This window comes from Taurulus bubalis (assembly GCF_910589615.1).
Source record: "Taurulus bubalis genome assembly, chromosome: 13".
In the NCBI taxonomy this organism is placed as follows: domain Eukaryota; kingdom Metazoa; phylum Chordata; class Actinopteri; order Perciformes; family Cottidae; genus Taurulus; species Taurulus bubalis.
This window is the reverse complement of record NC_136601.1, coordinates 15,274,390-15,293,600: the sequence shown is the minus strand read 5'-3', so window position 1 is coordinate 15,293,600 and position 19,211 is coordinate 15,274,390. Positions and strand designations below refer to the sequence as shown.

General features: G+C 41.9%; 1 protein-coding gene across 1 annotated transcript; it reads right to left on the bottom strand.

Annotated features, from left to right (window-relative positions):
* Positions 1 to 1,103: 1,103 nt before the first annotated feature.
* On the bottom strand, positions 1,104 to 9,925 carry slc34a1b (solute carrier family 34 member 1b; the record flags this gene model as incomplete). Its single annotated transcript, XM_079229012.1, has 12 exons — positions 1,104 to 1,715; positions 2,198 to 2,322; positions 4,985 to 5,101; positions 5,304 to 5,471; positions 5,583 to 5,643; positions 5,800 to 5,895; positions 6,847 to 7,042; positions 7,539 to 7,650; positions 8,611 to 8,754; positions 9,026 to 9,175; positions 9,612 to 9,782; positions 9,865 to 9,925. The coding sequence occupies 12 exons, from the start codon at positions 9,923 to 9,925 to the stop codon at positions 1,104 to 1,106; spliced, it is 2,013 nt and encodes a 670-aa protein (XP_079085138.1).
* Positions 9,926 to 19,211: the final 9,286 nt, after the last annotated feature.

The following is a 19,211-nucleotide window of genomic DNA, read 5'->3' as shown; positions in this document are numbered from 1 at the left end:
TTTATTCTCTCTTTAAATTAACAGACTTCAGGCAGGGAAGCAGCATTTCTTTAACGCACGATCAATTGTTACAGAGCGACAGAGAAAATGGCACACATTCACACATTCAATAACACCTCCCGAGTGTGCATTCTGTCCCACTTAAACAAGCATACAGACCAAACACTACAGCGCGAGCGAGCGCGCACACACACACACACACACACACACACACACACACACACACACACACACACACACACACACACACACACACACACACACACACACACACACACACACACACACACACAAACACACACACACACACACCTTTGTAGATAACCTCAAGAAGCTAACATTATGATAATTGTAATCCTTTGTAGTGTCTGTGTGTATTCAGGCACCCACATACAGTTATATAACAAGTGACTACATGCAATTTAACATAATGATAAACGTGTTTGCACTCTGTAATACGATTCATTAGCATTCAACTTTGAGCTAACAACCTTTTCTGTCCGCTTGTTCTTGACACAAAAACATGAAGAAAAAAAAGAACATAAAATGTATGAACTTTGCACCCGAAACTGAATCCTTCAGTTTATACTCACTCTAGTATAAAGCCTTTGTAGTATGTGTGGTTACTGACTGGTCATAGTTGACATCAATGTTAACTAGATGGCCATCCTCTTCTTCACTGCCTTTGTTGAAACATTGTTACGTTTTTGGCTGAAACAAAACGGAGACACGCTCACAAAAACATTGCTCCAGCACCACTAGTGGGCCAAAACAGTGCACCTTTAAAGCAGTTACTATGCTACATGTTATGCTCTGTTTATGTAGTTCATCTTTAATTCAGTTTCAAAGTTCATCACTGAACGCGTCAAAAGGTGACAAAAAAAAACCTAATCGTCATTAGCAGATGGAGCTTGCTCAGTTGGATGAAAATCTCATACTGAGCTCATGATATTTAGCCTGGCTTTGGAAGGCCATATTATAATGTGAATCAATACAACATTTGAAATTAGTTCATTTTTAAGCCATTACAAAATGTCGTTCTTTCAACCCATCTATTCCCTCAATACTGACAAAATCCAGTTGAAATGTTTTTATCAGTTTGACTACAGTGGAGTGCTGTTGCACCGCTCTAACCCTTTTAAAACCAGCACCTTCACACCTGGTCTGCTCTCGCCCAGGTAGTCCAGGGCTGGGTTGTCATAAGCCAGCTGTGCCCTCCTCTGGGTGGACTCTTTCTGCGTGTTGACATAGGTTGCCTGTGTTGATATATGCTCTTCTTCTTCTTCTTCTTCTTCTTCTCCTCCTCCTTGCCCCTGCTGGGACGCAGAGCCGCAGCAGACAGTTGCCTTCGTGATGAGCCGGTCGAGCGGTTTGAAAGAGTGCATCCACTTGGGCAGGAAGTCCCAGCTCTGGAGCTTTGTGGGCAGATGACGAGGGCTATGGGCCTGCATCACATTTACCATGGTTATGAAGATGGTCACACCCAGGAAAGGAGCCCCGACACCAGCCATCACTCGCCAGCCTGCCAGCGAGAGGCCGAACACAAGCGACGGCAGGAGCAAGAAGGAAAGGAGAAGATACAAGACTGCAAACCAGCGGTACTTGGCAGTGCGCTCACCCAGGACACGAGCCATCGTTATCGGCAGGCGTGTGAAGGGAAGAGGATACCACAGCAGAATACCAAAGACGTTGAAGAAGAGGTGGCACAGAGCAATCTACATGGAGCGAGAAGATACAGAGATACAGTGTGTGAGCGCTGAAGGATGTCTGTCATTTACTTCCTCAGAAAGTCTGCATGACCTGTTTTGTCATTATGTTACATTCAATCCTTTAATGACACAGGATTGTCCTTGTTTTGACAGTTTTGTTTAAAAGAGAAGATCATTACAAACAACTGTTTTCCCTGAACTTGTCCACTTATTCGCCTCTAGCTCGTTTATGCATAAACCCATGCTCATAAAAATAATTTATCAACCATCTTTAGAGAATTATTGTGCACATTCTTTTTTGTGTAAAGGAAAAATATATTCATGGACTCCCTAAATGTTGTCTCACTGTGTGTAAATTGTCCTCTGACATATCATAAAAATAAGTTTTTCCTTCAACGTGGGAGGGTGTTGGTAACGGTGCATTCACTTATTTATTTTTCTTCTCTTTTTGCTGTATGGCTCATGCATCTGATAAAGCATTGGCTTACTTGTATGGCAGCTGCGAGCTTATCCCCCGGACTTGCCAGAGCTGCCAGCAGGGCTGTGGCAGTGGTGCCGATGTTGGACCCGAGGGTGAGGGGATAGGCCCGCTCCAGGCTGATCACACCAATACCTGAGGGAGACGACAGAAGCATGCATCAGAGGACACAAGGGCATTAAATGAGGAGTCCACTACTTTTAAAACAATAAGAAGTAGTATAGAACCACATGAACAAATTAAATGTACTGGCGTCATTGTTGAGAGCCATGAAGGCTGTTCGCCATCAAATGTTTTTAAAATTTGAATTTTACAAACTATATGACTCAATTTGCATCTCAGATTAATCAACGACATAAAATACCATCTGAATTTGGTGATGAACAAAAGCCAATATTACAATAAGCAGCAGAGGCTGAAATATAACTTTGCCAGATAAGATGACTAATGAGTGACTGACAGCAACTGACAACCAAGTATACCAAGTAGTCTCTATTTAGTTAAATATACTGAAATAGAGGGGAAATGGTTGCTCTCTATCTGTTTTAAATGATACTATGATCTAGTGACCGCAACAGTTGAAGGTAAAGCGAAAGTCTAACATAAAACAATCAGAAATATTGAATTAAGTGTATCCGAGAATTGGAAATCATCCATGTGTATTAGTCTCTTGCCTTTTAGCTTTTTCAAGCTGCTTAATTACTCCGGTTTTAAATGAGACATGCTTTCCAACTCACATTTATCACTGAGTAGCAGGCTGATGACTCAGTCATCACTGATTCTACATGCTTCATTTAGCCAGTGGCATACAATACCTGTTATGCAACATGCTCTTACAAACTTCACAAGACTCAATCAGTGGAAATAAGCAGAGTTGTGTCCTTATTTGGCCTCATCTAGCTGGTAAATGAGTTATTAGCCAACAAGGAAATTTACTCCCGCGAGTATGAGAACAAACTCATTTTTATTCGCCATTAGATACATGACAAGAGCAGTCAGGTAAACCTTTTCTCAATAAACAGTAAACAACATATTACTGAAGCAGTGAATGTCTGTTCAGAGGTTGGTCCAAAAAGCAGTGGCCTTGGAAACAACAGTCCATTCATAAGCTGTAAGTTACAGCATGTGCTGTAGTTTTCAGCATTTGGCATTCTCTCTCTTCCACAACAACTTCAAAACAAAGCAATCACATGAACTGATATTTGTGTAAAAGATTAAATGAGATTATCTGAGCTCACAAACGCAGTGGCAAACCTCAAATGCCAAAAGCAGAGTCCAGACAAGTAACATGACTGATATCCACCTCTGCACAGTGCTGGCCCACTCAAGGACAAGATCTGATACTCTGCTCAGTTAGAGTCCAGTTTAATAAGACATTACAAGAGACTCCCCGAGGGTTTGCACCAAATGCAACATGATGAGATGAGGAGAAGATTCACATCAGTCCAACCTTGACTGGGCCGATGCTGGAACTGCCCCCGGACTATAATAAACCCTTTCTTAAAGTCCACCCAACACAAAGAGGAAAAAACTTAGCAAATTGAATGTTTTAAGAGTTGTTTTACTCTATACGACTTCTGAATCACAAAGAAAAATTGCGATGACAAACTATAGTGTATAATGAGCGAGTACAATTACAGTTGGATTTTGTATATGATGTAGAACCAACAAAAGTACCAGAGATTAGCCATCAGGATGCTACGAATAACTGTTCAATTTACCAGATGGTATTTCTCTAGAGAGAATAAAGTGCTGGACAGCTGCCAGGGATCAAATCGCTGTTTAACATTACTCACATATCTCTTATATACTGTAATATCTAAGCGATGCTGCCACAAGTTTCACACTCGCACTGAGGTGATGGCTGCACAAGGTTATATTGTATTATTCTGTATTTTATTAGCCGGGGGTGTTTTAAAATGGTTCGGCCACCTATGCTCACTGGTTGGTGGTCAAGAACAAGAAATATAGAACATCCATGAGAGTAAAACAAAGCCATGCAGCAGGGTTTCTGCTCATGCAGTGTTCATGCTGCAACCTATTTGCAGCCGTGACAGTGAGACAGTGAAACACTAGTGCAAAGACCAGATAGGTCACCCAGCATTGGTAAAAGAAAGTAAAACTAAATAGGCAAACTAATAGTACAAACAAATCCGTCAAACAAAGAGCAAAGAGGTTTTATTAAATATGTCTTGCTAGAAACAAACTTTTCACCTCTGTAAACACATTGTGTGTCTCCACTGAATCTTTAAGTGTTTGAGGTGTTTTATAGAATACAATCATGGTTTCACAAGAGAAAAATCATATGTGTCGATAATAAACCATAATATTAATTGCCATTAATTCAATTGCTTTCTGAGCAAAATCTGTTATTAGTTGTTGGTTTTACATAACAGTTGTCATCATATTTCAGGAGTCTACAGAACGATAACAAATGTATGAGGTTTTAATATCAGAAAATAACTAAATGATGTACATGTTTAGCTCTTAGCAGCCCTCTTAGTGGGGTTATTAACATATTTCTGCATGTTCAGTATCTTGTCTGCCTTTATCACATATTCCTCCATTTCTAAAGTCTGAAATATCTATTTTGTGCACATCGATTTTCATGCTTTAATCTGATTGGATTCTGTTTCACATTATGCTGATGAGTTTTTATTTCTGCCTACAATTAATTGTCTTTTCTGGGTCATACATACTGTACCTACACATTTCTCAAGTTAATATTGTATCTTATAAATGTTTTAACTTCCTTTTTTACAGAATGTAATATGTTGCAAAAGCATATTTCACCCACCTATTAGAGGAGTCATGGCTGAAGTGAAGACAGAGCTACTCTGGACCACAAAAGTTACCCCTGCACCCACAAGCATGGCCATGTATCCTGACAGCCACCCAAAGGGATAAGGCAGGTCTATTGAGATAAAGAGAGGAGAGATGGGATTATGGAACGCTTGTATTACCACATCAATACTTGGATCTTCTTCACAGCCTCGTTCGTGTAATTTGCAAAGAAGGTATTCTTGGTTTATTTGCTCCTTCGCAGACTGCATCATACATTCAGTTGCTCCATAATGACCTGTGTCAAACCTCCAGCAGCTCAAAAGAAAGCCCACCTATGTTGACGACTTTATGGATGACCTTTGCGACCTGGCCTTTAAGAAGAGAGTTGAGCAGTTTAACTAGCAGCAGCAGACAGGTACAGAGGACCGCCAGAGAGCCCGCCAGGAGAATCAGGCCCACTGTGAGGTCCGACAGTCCGGTGGACGCAAACAAATGCCTACCTGCAGAGTGACGGCACCAACAACCATCAGAAAATGATCCCACAAATACACTATACTGAGAGAAAATGCATACAAGAAAAGCCGTGTAGATATTGTTAAGTTTGAACTCACACTTCAGTGAAGATTGGGACATGCCATGAGTGGGGCCGCAGTGTGCAGTGCTCACATTGGACTGTAGAAAGAAAGAAAGAAAGAAAGAAGCATCTGTGGTGAAAACACAAATTTGCAACACAGTTCACTGGCAGCAGTGCCATGCTCTATTTGGCGCCAGCGTGTGACACAATGTGTCTACATGTGCAGGAGACAGCAGTAGAGACGATGCCATTACCATAACAAGGTCAGTCTGGCACCATTCCTTCACCAGGCTCCTGTTCCTCATGTCCTCATTCCCCATGGCGATCCCTGTGATCACACACTTGTCTAGCTGAGGGGGAAATAAAGGAGAAATATTCGTCCCATTTTTTCAATTCAGTGAGCTACAGTATTCAACCTGCAGTCATTCAGTCACATCCTCCATAACAGCTGTCCAAGACACTTAGGACAATTAACTGACTTGTTTGTTAGGCTCCGCCCCCCTTAGTTATAGTTGCCATACCTATCAAGCTTTCCAGTCTTCTGCGGCACATATGCAGTTTAAAAATGGATAATACCGGAGGCAGATTTACCACTCAATTTTCAAAAACAATGGGTCTTAGATTCAAGACAGAAAAGCAGGTCTATCATTTATAGCCAGCACCTGACATCTTTGTCAGCCAAAATGGCAAGACATTTGGACTCGCTGATTTGATTTAGCTGCTTTGAGGTTCCTGGTATCATCGTTAGTGTTATTAGTAACACCTGTGAGACTTTTTGTCTCCAGCTGACTTCTTTTGAAATGAGAATCATGCAAACGAGGTCTTAAATGTATACATGATATCTTACTGGTAGACTGGAGCTAAAGCTGCGAGTTACTGGCAAAAACGTATTGTCCTCACCAGTGATGATCAATGAAGACATAGAAAACGAGATTATTCTTGCATTGCAATGAAGAGCCAATTAGTCCTTGCATTGCAGCTACAATAAGTAGAAATGTAGATCAGACTGCTATTTCAATCTAAGATTGTCTTGACTAGGTGTTTAACTTTTCACTTTTAATGACAACTGAAAAGGCTTTTAGAAAGTTATATAACCAAAGAAACAGGGAAATGCATCTTGGGTTACATTGCAGGCAAAAAAGGGCAAAAATCCCATCATCCTCCAAACTCTTCAAATGCATCGCTCTTACAACAGAAATCCAAAGATGGCCAGTCCCGCCTAGTTACAGTTGTTCAGCTATGATTGGACAATCAGTTTGGGGGAGCGGTTTCGCGAATGGTCAGTTACAAAGATGATTCACCTGTATGATGAGCTTAGTGACTGGCTCAGTGATGACCTTGAGCATCTCAGGTGCTTCCTTCCCTGGCTGAAGCTTGAAGCTGGTGACCAACAGGTACGATAGCTGGGACATGAGGCCACTCGCCACCTCCAGCGGCAGCAGAACCAGCACCGACAGCCAGTTGAAGCAGTCGTGGATCGTTGCCCCAGCAAAGGCCCTGCAGTGGGTCGTGTTATCTAAGTTCAGCCATCAGCATGATCAACTACTCAAAATGATTGCTTGTTAATCTGCTTTTTTAATAGCTCGCCTTTTGGGGATGTGTCTGATGTAATGGGAATTTTAGTTTTGACTCAGTGTGTGAGTATGTTATAAAGGTTTAATAAATTATATTTATTTAACCAGACACAGATAAAGCAACGTGCCATCTGTTCAGTGACGTACATTTTCATGCCAAGGGGTTAGTGTTGTGAAATTAATGTGGATTGGTGCCATTATTGTCACTGTTGTAGAAATAATGCTCGAACAGAGGCTGAAGCAAAGAGGCAGCGAGCAGCTGCTAATGTTCTCCCTTCACCTTCCTCTGTTTTCTCCTCTGCCCTTTCAGCACTTTTCCCTTCGTTTCTCCATCTCCCCACTTATCCTCTTCAGTTTTCCATTTCAATTTCTTCTTCAGCTTTCCCCTGCACTCACCCTTTGCCCCGTTTTTCACTCACCGTTGAAACTCGGTCCTCTCTGCAGCTTGCATCATGGCCACTATGGTGTTCGTGACTGAAGTCCCAATATTGGACCCCATAATGATTGGAACAGCCGACCTCACCTCTAGCACTGTGACCACGTAAAAACATCTTACGTGTGAGTAATCATTCTTAAAACTATACATGCAGAGTGAAACATAAACATTGTAAATGGATAAATGTCCACATGCATTGAATGGTGATCATCTCACACGTAAGAATGATACAAATGACCTTCTGCATTCAGAATGCAACCTGAGTTTTAATGGAGATGAAAGGGGATTGTGATTTTCTGTTGAGTGGAAGCAATTTAGTCCTCGTAGAAGTTCATTGTTGAGGATGCATTTAATGATGATGACCCACGTTCACACATGCATTGCATTTCTTTTTGTCTTTGAAAATAACCAATAATCTTTCTCCTGGCTCTCTTACAGAAAGGTTTTAGAAGCACAGCGGCAGCTCCTGCATACTGATACCATTTACTTTAACCACTGTAATGAAAGAGAAGCTGCGGTCCTCAGAAACAGACGGTTATAACCTCACCATGTAATGGTTTTATGAGGCATTACAAACTACAGGCTGAGATGTTGGGAGATTACAGTGTGGGAAATGGTTTGATTTCATTATATCTGACCCCAGTCAGATCATCTAGAGTACAATAAATCTCAGATGGTTTCTACAAATGGCCACTGCAGCCATACAATCTCAAAATGTAAAATTCAGGTCAGTGTATGATAAAAATAACACATACGAAAGATTAAATTACACCTAAATTAATTGAGTAATTTTAATTAGATGTGAAGGATGATGCTGATTATATTTTTATTTTTGTCAATAAATGTGCTCTTTATCTATTTGTTATTGCCAGTCTTTTCTATATTTAATACAATGTTACTGTTTTTTGTTTACTGTAATGTTTTTGCATGCTAAATAATAGCGTAGCGAGACAAACAACATACAATTTATCTCAAAATAAATGAGGCCAACCTGGACATTTTTAAAACCTAAAATAACTTGTTGTTCAGACACACTTTTATGCTCCTATACTCACATCCGGAGGCCACCAGACTGACGACAATGGAGGTGGACGTGGATGAGCTCTGGACCAGCACCGTAACCAAGATCCCCACCACCAGCCCTGCCACAGGGTTAGTCAGCACCGCATTGTCCTGGAAAATGTCCCCTGCCACTTTTCCTGGTTAAATATGCCGACCACATACACACAGAGACACACAAAATGCTAGTCTCAGATATAACACGATTGCCAAGAGCAATGTTAATCAAAATTCAAACCTCTTGTTTCCCCAAATCCAGAAAGGTCACCAGATGAAGCTTTGTGGTAAATTATGCAGCAGAGCCCGGTAGGACAGTGTGAACTGTTCTGCAGTGACTCACTTATTTGTCAAACCTCAACTGGCTGAGTCACTATCAACCCGCTCTCGGGGGCCAGTGAGGGTTATACTTACCCCCTGCTAACTGGAAGGCAGAGCTCAGCGTGTCCAAGGAGCAAACAAAGAGGAACAAGAGGAGGAGGAGGAGAGGGATCTTGGATAGATTGATGATAAGGAGCTGCCTGGTCTTGTTCTGACTCACTGCTGTGTTCTGCAGAGAGCTATCTGTTGAAAACAACAACATAAACCAGGGAGATTCTTTAGCTTTACAATATGCCCTACAGTAGAGCGCAAAGTCATCAAAAAATATTTCACAGATAACACACAAATGCGGGGTATGTTTCTTGCCTTTGTACTTCACTGTTTCTTTCTGGATGAGGGAGATGGCCTCAGTAAGCAATCTCACATAATGTACAGAGAGCAAAGCCATCTGACAGACTACATTACCCATATGCAGCCAAATGCTGCTGACTGACAGCAGGACTTAGCCTTTGTTGCCCAGACTGTAGGATCCCACTAGCCCTGTGTGTCTGTGAGCATGTCCTTATCTAATGAGCATGTGGTTTGGCTTCTGCTGTTGTTATTTGCCTTCTTTTTTTTTTATAAGGTCAGACCTGCTGCCAACGCAGGACACGAGTGCAACATTCTCCTCCTAACATACCTTTCTGTTTCGGGAGTCTGTCTGTCTCCCTGAATGTAGGTTTGCTGGAGGGGTGATGGGCATGTTGGTTATGGCCCTCAAAGGGGCTGCAGAGGTCAAGGGTGGAGCCAATTCCCGACTCTCTGTCCTCCTCATGCGGGAGTTTGGGCTGTGAGGAGAAAATCCCCCCTCCTAAATAACCACAAAGAGTACACACTCAGCTTTGAAGCATCTCAAAGACATAAAACAAACAGAATAATTGCCAATAAGTTACCATTGTAGTGGAGCCCTGTGCTCCGCCCAGAGGACACTATAGTTATAGATCGAGATGACATGGTGCTTGGAATGCTGTGTGGAGACATGGAGGTAATTCAAATTGACACCGTTGTAGAGGGAACACATGTGAGAGATAATGTGTTTATCAGTCACCTGCAGCATAAAAAAAAAGAAGCCCAAGGAGACAAACGTGTCTGTATATGAGCCCGTCGCTCTCCACGCTACTCAGATCCACAGACAAGCAATTAGAAAGAGACAAAGGCGGCCCACACTGTAATTGCCGGCTGTCCTTGGTTTTTGAGGTCAAACTGGCACGCTTAAACTACATACACCGCGAGGCATCGTCTTGCCTCTCAACAAATGAACGCCTTGTCAGAATCAATAAAGAAACACCAGTTTCCATGTACTTGTCTCGCCCTCCATTTCCTGCAGCTGCAAGTAAGCTCTTAAAGGGACTCTCCACTGTCTATAGTGCCGCAAATCCCTCCAAAGATGTTCATGCTCTCGGTTTGAAGAGAAGCGTTTTGTTTTTTTAACCCCCTTTTTCATGTCGGCCACTTTGACATACTTTGGGGACTCCAGTGTAGGAGGGAGTACTAATGTGTCTCTGTAAAGCAAAGAGGATGGAAGTCACAGTAATTACAGGAGTCGAAATTGCAGTAATTACAGTCGCTGCATCATTCTCATTGTGTGTGGCATCCTCCTGCAGGTTCTGATGTGCAGAGAGGCCCAGTTCACACATGTACGTATGTGAGAGTGAGACTAGTTCCATAGATTGCAACTGAATGTACTTGAGCATATTGTGTGTGTGTGTGTGTGTGTGTGTGTGTGTGTGTGTGTGTGTGTGTGTGTGTGTGTGTGTGTGTCTACTGAATGCTATCCTCTAATCTACCTGCCCTACTCTCACTGTTTGCCGGTCTGCTACTCTCCATTTCTATTTGTGAGCTTGCTTTTAAGTCACTATAACTTATATTGTCTCAATGGTGTTTATGTTGTGCCAAAATCTACTTGAGATTTACTTTAGTAACAGTTGTTAGTGAGTAATGGCTGACATGCCAACATGTTCTCAAGGATGTATGAGCTGTTGGTCCCTTTTAGATAAAAGGACAGATTTTCTGTAATATTAATGAATTATTCATTTTATATAATAGCTTCAGTAATAATGAAGCAAAGTCACTAAACATATTTATTTGGTAATGACATATGCAGTAAAGTATCTTACCTTTTCTGAAACAGTCTAAGGTGTTGTGTATGACCCTCTGGAAAGGAAAGCATCAAACTGAAGTGTAGATCAGCTTTAAATAAGCGACCAGGTAACACCTCATCTCTCGTTAACCTGCTCCACTCTCACAGCCCTCACTGTTAATCAATAACACAGAGACATAACTTAATGACGCACAGGCTGGGAAAGCACGTTGTGTATTAGGTGATGAATGATGTTTGTTCAACCAGCTATTTTTCCCCCTGACTTGGGGCCAGATAAAGAATTCCAGATGAAGAGGACCATGATGTGATTGATGATCGTCCTTGTTGTTGGAGGTTCTTCTAGTTTTACATGGAAGAGAAGGAGAAATCTGACACCTAGTGGTGGAAGTTAGGAGAAAAGCATAATATATTCTCAAGTCCTCTCATATTTTCAAACAACTGTTTTCATCACGTACTGTAGTTTGGCACAGAATCAAGTCAGGATAATAAATGATAATTTATTGCATGATATAGTGGAAGTGGAAGTGGTTCAAACACGTGTAATCTCCCAGACGTGCAGAATGTTCAGGTGCTTATGGTACTTTTCCAGTACTTAAGATCAAGCATGTTGTGATTGGAATTTAAATATCAGGAATATTTTCTCAGATCCTCTTCACACACAAGTACACACATGTACACACCGCACTACTCACAGGCAAGGCCCTCCTCCCCATGGGGTAAACGCTGTGAGTAACAGGGTAATTGTTAACAATTAGTCCAGCTACGCTTCTGTCACATCAGCAGTGCTCTCAACCAAATCTGCCAAACCTGCTGACCACAGACTTGTATCCATGATCTCAAAGGAGCAGAACTTAATAACCCACTAGCCTAGAGTTGTTATTTTACAAACTGTTATGAGAGCTGTGAGGCAGAGAGCGATAACGGCTCTGTTGTTGTGCAGGCAGCTGGACCAGAGCCGAGGCTGCTGCTGTCAATGGTGTCTCTGGGATAAATCCTTGAGATGTGGTGCTGCATTGAGCAAAGGAAAAGAGAGAGACAGAGACGTACATGCACATATGGACACACAGACGGCTAAATATCTGGCGCGGTCCCAGAGCTCTTTGGTACACCCCCTCTCCGTGACGCTGTTAATCCCCTTTTCCAGATGTGCAAGTCACAGGGAGGTTGTTGCTCAGCCTGGGGATGAAGCAAACAGAGGCCACCGGGTCACCACACACCATCCTGCCACTCAAAACACCTGCCAATCAATGAGCACTAGGTGCACGGTGCTAGTCCGCCTCTGCTCCCCAGGGGCTGCGTTATCCTGTATTAAGCTCACACTGATGGATACATAATGCTTTTAGTGAGTTTGCAGCCTGTAATCTGTGAAGGGAATCACAGAAACATTATCTCTAGACATATGTCAGTTAGCTGTGAACCGCCGGTTCTGGCGTCGCCATGTGGAGAGCCATGCGGAGGCAATCCATCAATCATAAATATGCTCAACTTAAGCATCCTTAAGTGTGCCGATGACGTGAAAACGTAACCCTAAACGGAGGCCACATATTATGCACAAACACAAGCTCTCCAGGCTTGGTGCAAAGAAAAGTGTGAAGCAGAAACATTTAATTAATAAATCCATTAGTCAATCCACAGATAATGTATTGGCAATTATTGCTATAACAATCAATTGCAAGAACTTTTTAAAGAACAAATGTCCAAAATGTACTGGATTGACTGCCAACATGTGAATATTTACTCTTCTTTTAGTCAACTAGTGAATTGAATATTTTAGTTCTGGACTATTGGTCAGACAAAACAGTGAAGGTCTCACTTTGTATTTTTCCCTATTTTCTGAACAATCAGATCATCTTATTCGGAAAACAGTTGTTAGTTGCAGCCCTAATTTAGAGATTAATGTCGATAGACTCATGATATTGCTTGTGTCAAGCAGGATTTCATAACATGGTCTGTTGTCAGATGGCAAACTGCTGAACAATTGTAAAGCTGTAAAGATCTTCACATCAAGAAATGAAAACAGCTTTCGATTGACTCAATCTCAGAAGTAAAAATTTACAAAACAATTATTGAGTTTTATTAGTTACATAGTTTGGGCTTTTTGAACTGCAGGTAGCAGAAAGGCACATGGCCAAAATAATTGGGAAAACCCAGATGAAGCTTTTACATCTTTGTGCTGCTTTTATGTTTTGGTGACCTAAAGACAATGTTCCCCTCTGGAGGGATACAAAGTCATGAAGTTGTATTTTCTTAACCCTTGTGTGGTGTTCATATTGTTGTTATTAAGCCAGTGTTTGTGGGTCTGGTGGACCCGCTGCATTTTGGGGGTTTTAATTCAGCACAATCATACATCATACATCATAATGTTAAAATTCTCAACAGATGTTTACTTCATCATAATTACAAGCAATATAAACTGAATATATGGTTAGTATTTGCCCTTTATCTTTGTTAGATCACATTTATGAATTAATGTGCAAATCTTTTTTTCTGAAATGTAATAAAACAAAGAAAATCAATTATAATGTGTGTGATGTGAGTGATGCTCCTGGCCACAGATGCTTCCGTCCCAGTGTATTGTACTCATGAGTACCACATTCCTGCCTTTCTTTGGCACAAATAGGATACACAAACTTGGAAGAGTTGACCGGCCTGTTCAGTTGGGGTGGAGCTCAGACTTGTTTTTCTGTATCGTTCCCACCTTGGTCAGCTTCCTCTTTAGAAGCTCCTGTTTTTTAATATCCATATTTCTTCACGTCCTGGCTACTGACGGGCTTGTTCTGGCCCTAGGGCTCGTCTTCATTTTGGAGCAATAGCTGAGGTCAGAGCATAGAACCCTGAGGTCAGAGCATAGAACCTTGAGGTCAGAGCATAGAACCCTGAGGTTAGAGCATAGAACCCTGAGGTCAGAGCATAGAACCCTGAGGTCCGAGCATAGAACCCTGAGGTCAGAGCATAGAACCCTGAGATCAGATCATCCATGTCTTCACATGCTAGCTGCTGGTGGGTTGGTTCTGGTGCTCGTCTTCAGACTCTGAATTTTCATAAATGTGATCCTCACATTCTGAAGCCTCTTCCTCTCCATCATCATCGAAAGCTTCTCTAACGTCCAAAATCAATTGCAAGGCCCTCTGAGCAGAGAATCGTTTGGCCACCTTGATCAGTAGTGATAAGGAACCTATGGGTTGTGTCCCGGACCCAATTTGCAGGTGGGATAGAGTATGAGAAAATAAAGATTGATTCCCGCATGACAGAGGCTAAAATGAGCGCGATGTGTCGGTGCTTGCATTTATCAACAATGTTGCAACCTTCTGCGGGAACGGCAGGGACATAGAAACACAAATAAACAAACAAACAAACAAACAAACAAACACACACACACAGGCCACAAGGCCAATGAGTCGTATAATTTTTCGTTTGATAGAAAATGTAAACAGGTACCACAGATCCGAACACCACACCTAATGGAATGGTAGCATACCCTCTCAGTCATTATCCAATGGTTCATCTGGGATTTGTTTTGGGAATTTATTTTCAACCAATGGTCATCTTAGCTGAAGGATGTTTGAAATACTCACCTTTTTTTTTTTTTTACCCATCTGCTTTTATATTGCATCATTTTGTTACGATGGATAAAATGGGGAAGATCTCCAAATGGCTGCCGTTATGATTTTGGCCTTATAAAGTAATCGAAAAGGGACTCTTCACGCATTAAAGTACGGTTATTTGCACACACACATGCTGACACACAAACACCACGGCAGATGTGAGTTTCAGGAAATATTTTTGGACCCTTCACAGCTGTCACTCCTCTTTCAATACAGACAGGAGGATACCCAATCAAGTCAAGGCTGTATACTCAGAGAAACGTGACGTGAACGAGAGAAAAGACAGATTCAGTCAACAGCATCACTTTATTGTCCACACACATTCACTGTGGTATGTATACGACACTCACAGTATCACAAAACAGCATCATCACAGGTTTACAAGCGATTGTTTCATTGTGTGTGTTCAATTTATCGCGTTTTGTACAGTTTCCAGCTTACACCAATCAGAAATGCATTGCTTGTGTGTTTTCTAATCTAGTTCACAAATATCTTGAATAATATTTTGTATGTTTCCTCTTGGACATGTTTATGCATGTTAAGTGAAGGTCTTCTAGCTCGATGGATTAACTCTAATGTCCTTCCCTTTGTCACTTTAGCTCCTCGGTGGAGGACGACGGCGTGTCAGAGCCGTCAGGACACTCCTAAAAAACAGAGAAGGAAAAGTACAGCTCCATTTACATGAAATATATCTTTAAAACAGTGACATAGAAATAAATGTATAAACAACAGTCTTCATACGTATTGCAATACAGTGGTGGAATGTAAGTATATTTAGTACTGAACATAAGTACACGTTTAAGGTACTAAAGTATTTCCCTTTCATTCAACTTTATACTTCTATTCAATTACATCTTAGAAGTAAATATTGTACTTTTTACTCCACTACATTTGTCCGACAGCTTTTGTAACTCTAGAGATGACAGTTTTCCATCTTCTTCCTTCTTCCAGTGAAAACCACGTATTTCCAAATGTGGTGATTTGGGGTGTTTGTGATCTCATAGAATATGTTAAATTGCTGTAGATAAAACTATCAAACATAAAAAAAAGTTAAAGTTAGCTGAACCGTAAACAACTACAGCAGTAAAAAGCAATATTAATCCAGAAACATAATAGTAAAACACTGGAACATTTTACTGCACAATGGACTGAAGTATTTTCATAGTGTGGTATTCAAAATTTTACTTAAAAGGATCCCAATACTTCTTCAAATCCAAATAAATCCAAATAGACACATGTGCACAGCTCACCTTCACTTTCTCCAGCTCCGGTCTGCCCGGGAGAGATTTTTGTGAGGAGAAGGACTGTAATGTGAGACAGGGGAGTCCCATTAGGTCAGATGGCTATTAACGTATGCAACTATGAAAGAATGTGATCAAAACACCAGGAGGTATGAATGACTCATTGCCTCTAACCTTCCTGGTCTGTTGCATCTCCTCTGTGGATTTGGACCTGTTCTTCATGTGCTTCTGAGGAGACGTGGTGGTGGGACACTAGAGACAGAGAAACAAGAGTCAGTCTGGTCCTTTCCAATGTGATCCTTCCTCTCTATCAGCTTTCACACACCTCATTTGCCTTCTGTTCCATGGCTGACTTGAAGATTTTTCTCAGGAGTTCAGTGCCGATTAGGTGATATCCTTTGGAGTATTGTGGTTGTACAACTGGAACGACAGAGGAGGAAGTACAATACATTTTACAATAATTGTTTAGTTTACTGATATAAAGTCACAATCATTTCACTGTCATTTAAATGTGAACAAAAAGCTAAATTGATCCCTGATGTTGTGCTCATGAGGGGCCTGCCAGCTGAAACATCTGCAGTTCTTAACTCCTTTCACTAGATGGTGACTCTGACTCAGGGATCCGACACTGTTCCCACCCGATTTGGATGTTTTGTTGGGTGATTTTACTCAGGCGTTTTACCTTTGGTACCAATTGTCACACTGAAACGTCAAACACTGCTGCTCCAATTATTGCTTCTCATTTTGATTTGTAGAGACAGGAACAAAAACACATCTGTTTCACCTGGAGTTGATTTGAGTTTTTTGTTGTCTTCATCCGACTGTAACTAAAGGTTTTTAAAAAAGTCCTATAACAGTAGAGATAGTCCACAGCCATACAGTTTAGGATCCCATTTGAAAAGGAGCCAGACATATAGTACAATATTGTCTATGCAGGACAAATAATGATTTTGGCACAACTAAAAGGCCACAATGATTACTGATAACCGATAACAGTCCCGGCCAGATCCACAGCTGGTGTCCGGAGCCCTGGTGGTTGGTGACAAAACACCTCCGGGTCTGGGTCCATTTGCGAGAGACAGACTTGTATACTCCAGCGACCTCAGTGGTGCCGGTCTGATATATGACCAGTTAGAGCAGATCAATCAAAATACTTCCTGGCATGTCAGAGTGAGTGTGTGGTTTCCTGCATTCCTATTCTGCTGAGGCCTTTAGATGTTGGAGTGTTTTAAAGATGATGTTCACTGACGTTGCTCTTTATAAAAGCAAAAGGAAAACAACACAAAGTCCACTTACTTGATGTTTCTAAAGCTACATCTTGTGGCCTTCCACAGCAGAAAAGCATGACAGCTGAGCTCCAAAGGAGGTTGCTCAAAGCTGAAGAAATACCAAGTAAATTGATCTTGTCCTTGTGCAGATTTCTTTATTACATTTGTATGTTTTTCTTTGTTTTTGTCTTGAAAGGTATATTTATAGTCTTGCCTCGCTCAAGGTCAAGCCTGGCGCAACAAGAATGTCCACAGAGCGAAGATGAAATACATAGAAATACAATCTCCTGATGCGACTGAGCTGACAGAGACTCGTCTACCCCCGTAATCTTTAGTTGAGCCTTCTGCGCTACAGGAAGCATTCAAGGCTCAAGGCTCATGAAGAATGAATGGGAGCTGATCGTCAGGAGCTCATTAACCCGCTGGGACGGCTGACGTCAGCGCTACTATTTGATGCCATGGAGAAGCCCATGAAAGTCCTCTTTGGACTGTAATATTCAACAAGGCCCGTCTGCTACTGAACAATCTGCACGAGAGGAACAATCTCACACGAGCCGGTGAAGTGTTCCCATCTTATTTCATACATCAGGCCTATTATGCACATGCGTGTTGGTTCAGTTGACTCACCCAGGAGCATGCAAGACTGCTGTACTCCATGCACTTAGTCTAAAATGTGCATTACGCCACAGCCCTTTGAGGGATAGAGGATAATCTCTGCCTTGATGGAAAGGTACGCATTCAGAGAGTCCTGAGTGCGCTCTCTGACCAGCTCACCGAGGGAAATGACCTTAATGAGTATGATGCTTGTCTCCCAATGCTTTCCTCTGTCACTGTCTGTCCCACTTTGGTTAGACAAGGAATCCCTCCTTTGTCAACGAGGTAAAAGGGATGAAGGACCGGATAGGCTCGACGGAAGTGTATTTGCTTTGTAGCCGAGGTAGAAAAGCCCTGCAGCTTTGAGAGATATTTCTCCATCGATTAGTCCACATGAGCAAGCTAACAACAGCCAAGGTAACACATCCAAAAACACTACGCCTCTTTGTGGGATGCGGACAAAAGAATGCGTACAGTCACAAATACCCAAAATGCATTTATTATTACATGGACACATACAAAAGCAACGCCTGGACATTTGCCTTAAAAGCTACTCAAGAACTTTTTCTGCAAGGATGGGCGAATAGAATATTTTGCCTCGCAGTCTTTTTGCACCCTAATACCATCGCATGACTGAGACACTGCAAGAGGAGCGTGATGAATCTGAGGTAGCAAAGTTTAACAAAACTGATTAGCCTTTGCAGCACATCATAAAATACTAATTTGAGGATCTGCATTACGTAAGATTTGAATCCATAACACCAGCAGAGACCAAGATTGTTGGGTCAACACTAATTAACTCCCCAACCGGGAAGCACTACAGGAAGCTTTATTTCTGTGTCTGTAAAAGAGTTTCACGGGAACAGGAACAATTACAAAAGAGAACATCCACATAGTCACTCCTTCTTGAAAGGTCGACCCAAATGACAACCTGCCGCAGACACAATCCTTTCTGATTGTGTCTGCCGCAGGTGGTCATCAATGTCTATTCCTTAGCAGCAATGAAAGAAAATATCATTTCAGCTGTGAAGTGAGTGATTCACACCTTGGAGATTCCACTCCTTTGGGTCAACTAATCCCCATAATTCAAGTTCAGGAGGTGAAATTAAAGCCTGGTCTGATAATGCCGCCTCGCCACATCTGTGCTGTTTAACATGCTAATCACATGCTGAGGATGTACAGTTGGAGGCCATTCGATCACATGCATGCACACAGGGGTGGGGAGGGCACCAAGGTGAGCGTGTGGACAGTAGCTGCACCGGCAGAAGACTCACAGTGCCAAGGACATAATGTCCTGTAATTGATGATGATGATGATGATGATGATGATGGGTTGTCTGTTCAGCCACACTCAGGTGTGAGACCGAGACAGACACACAAACTCCCCCCAGCAGGATGAATTTAGTCAATAGTCGACCAACACAGCTGCTCC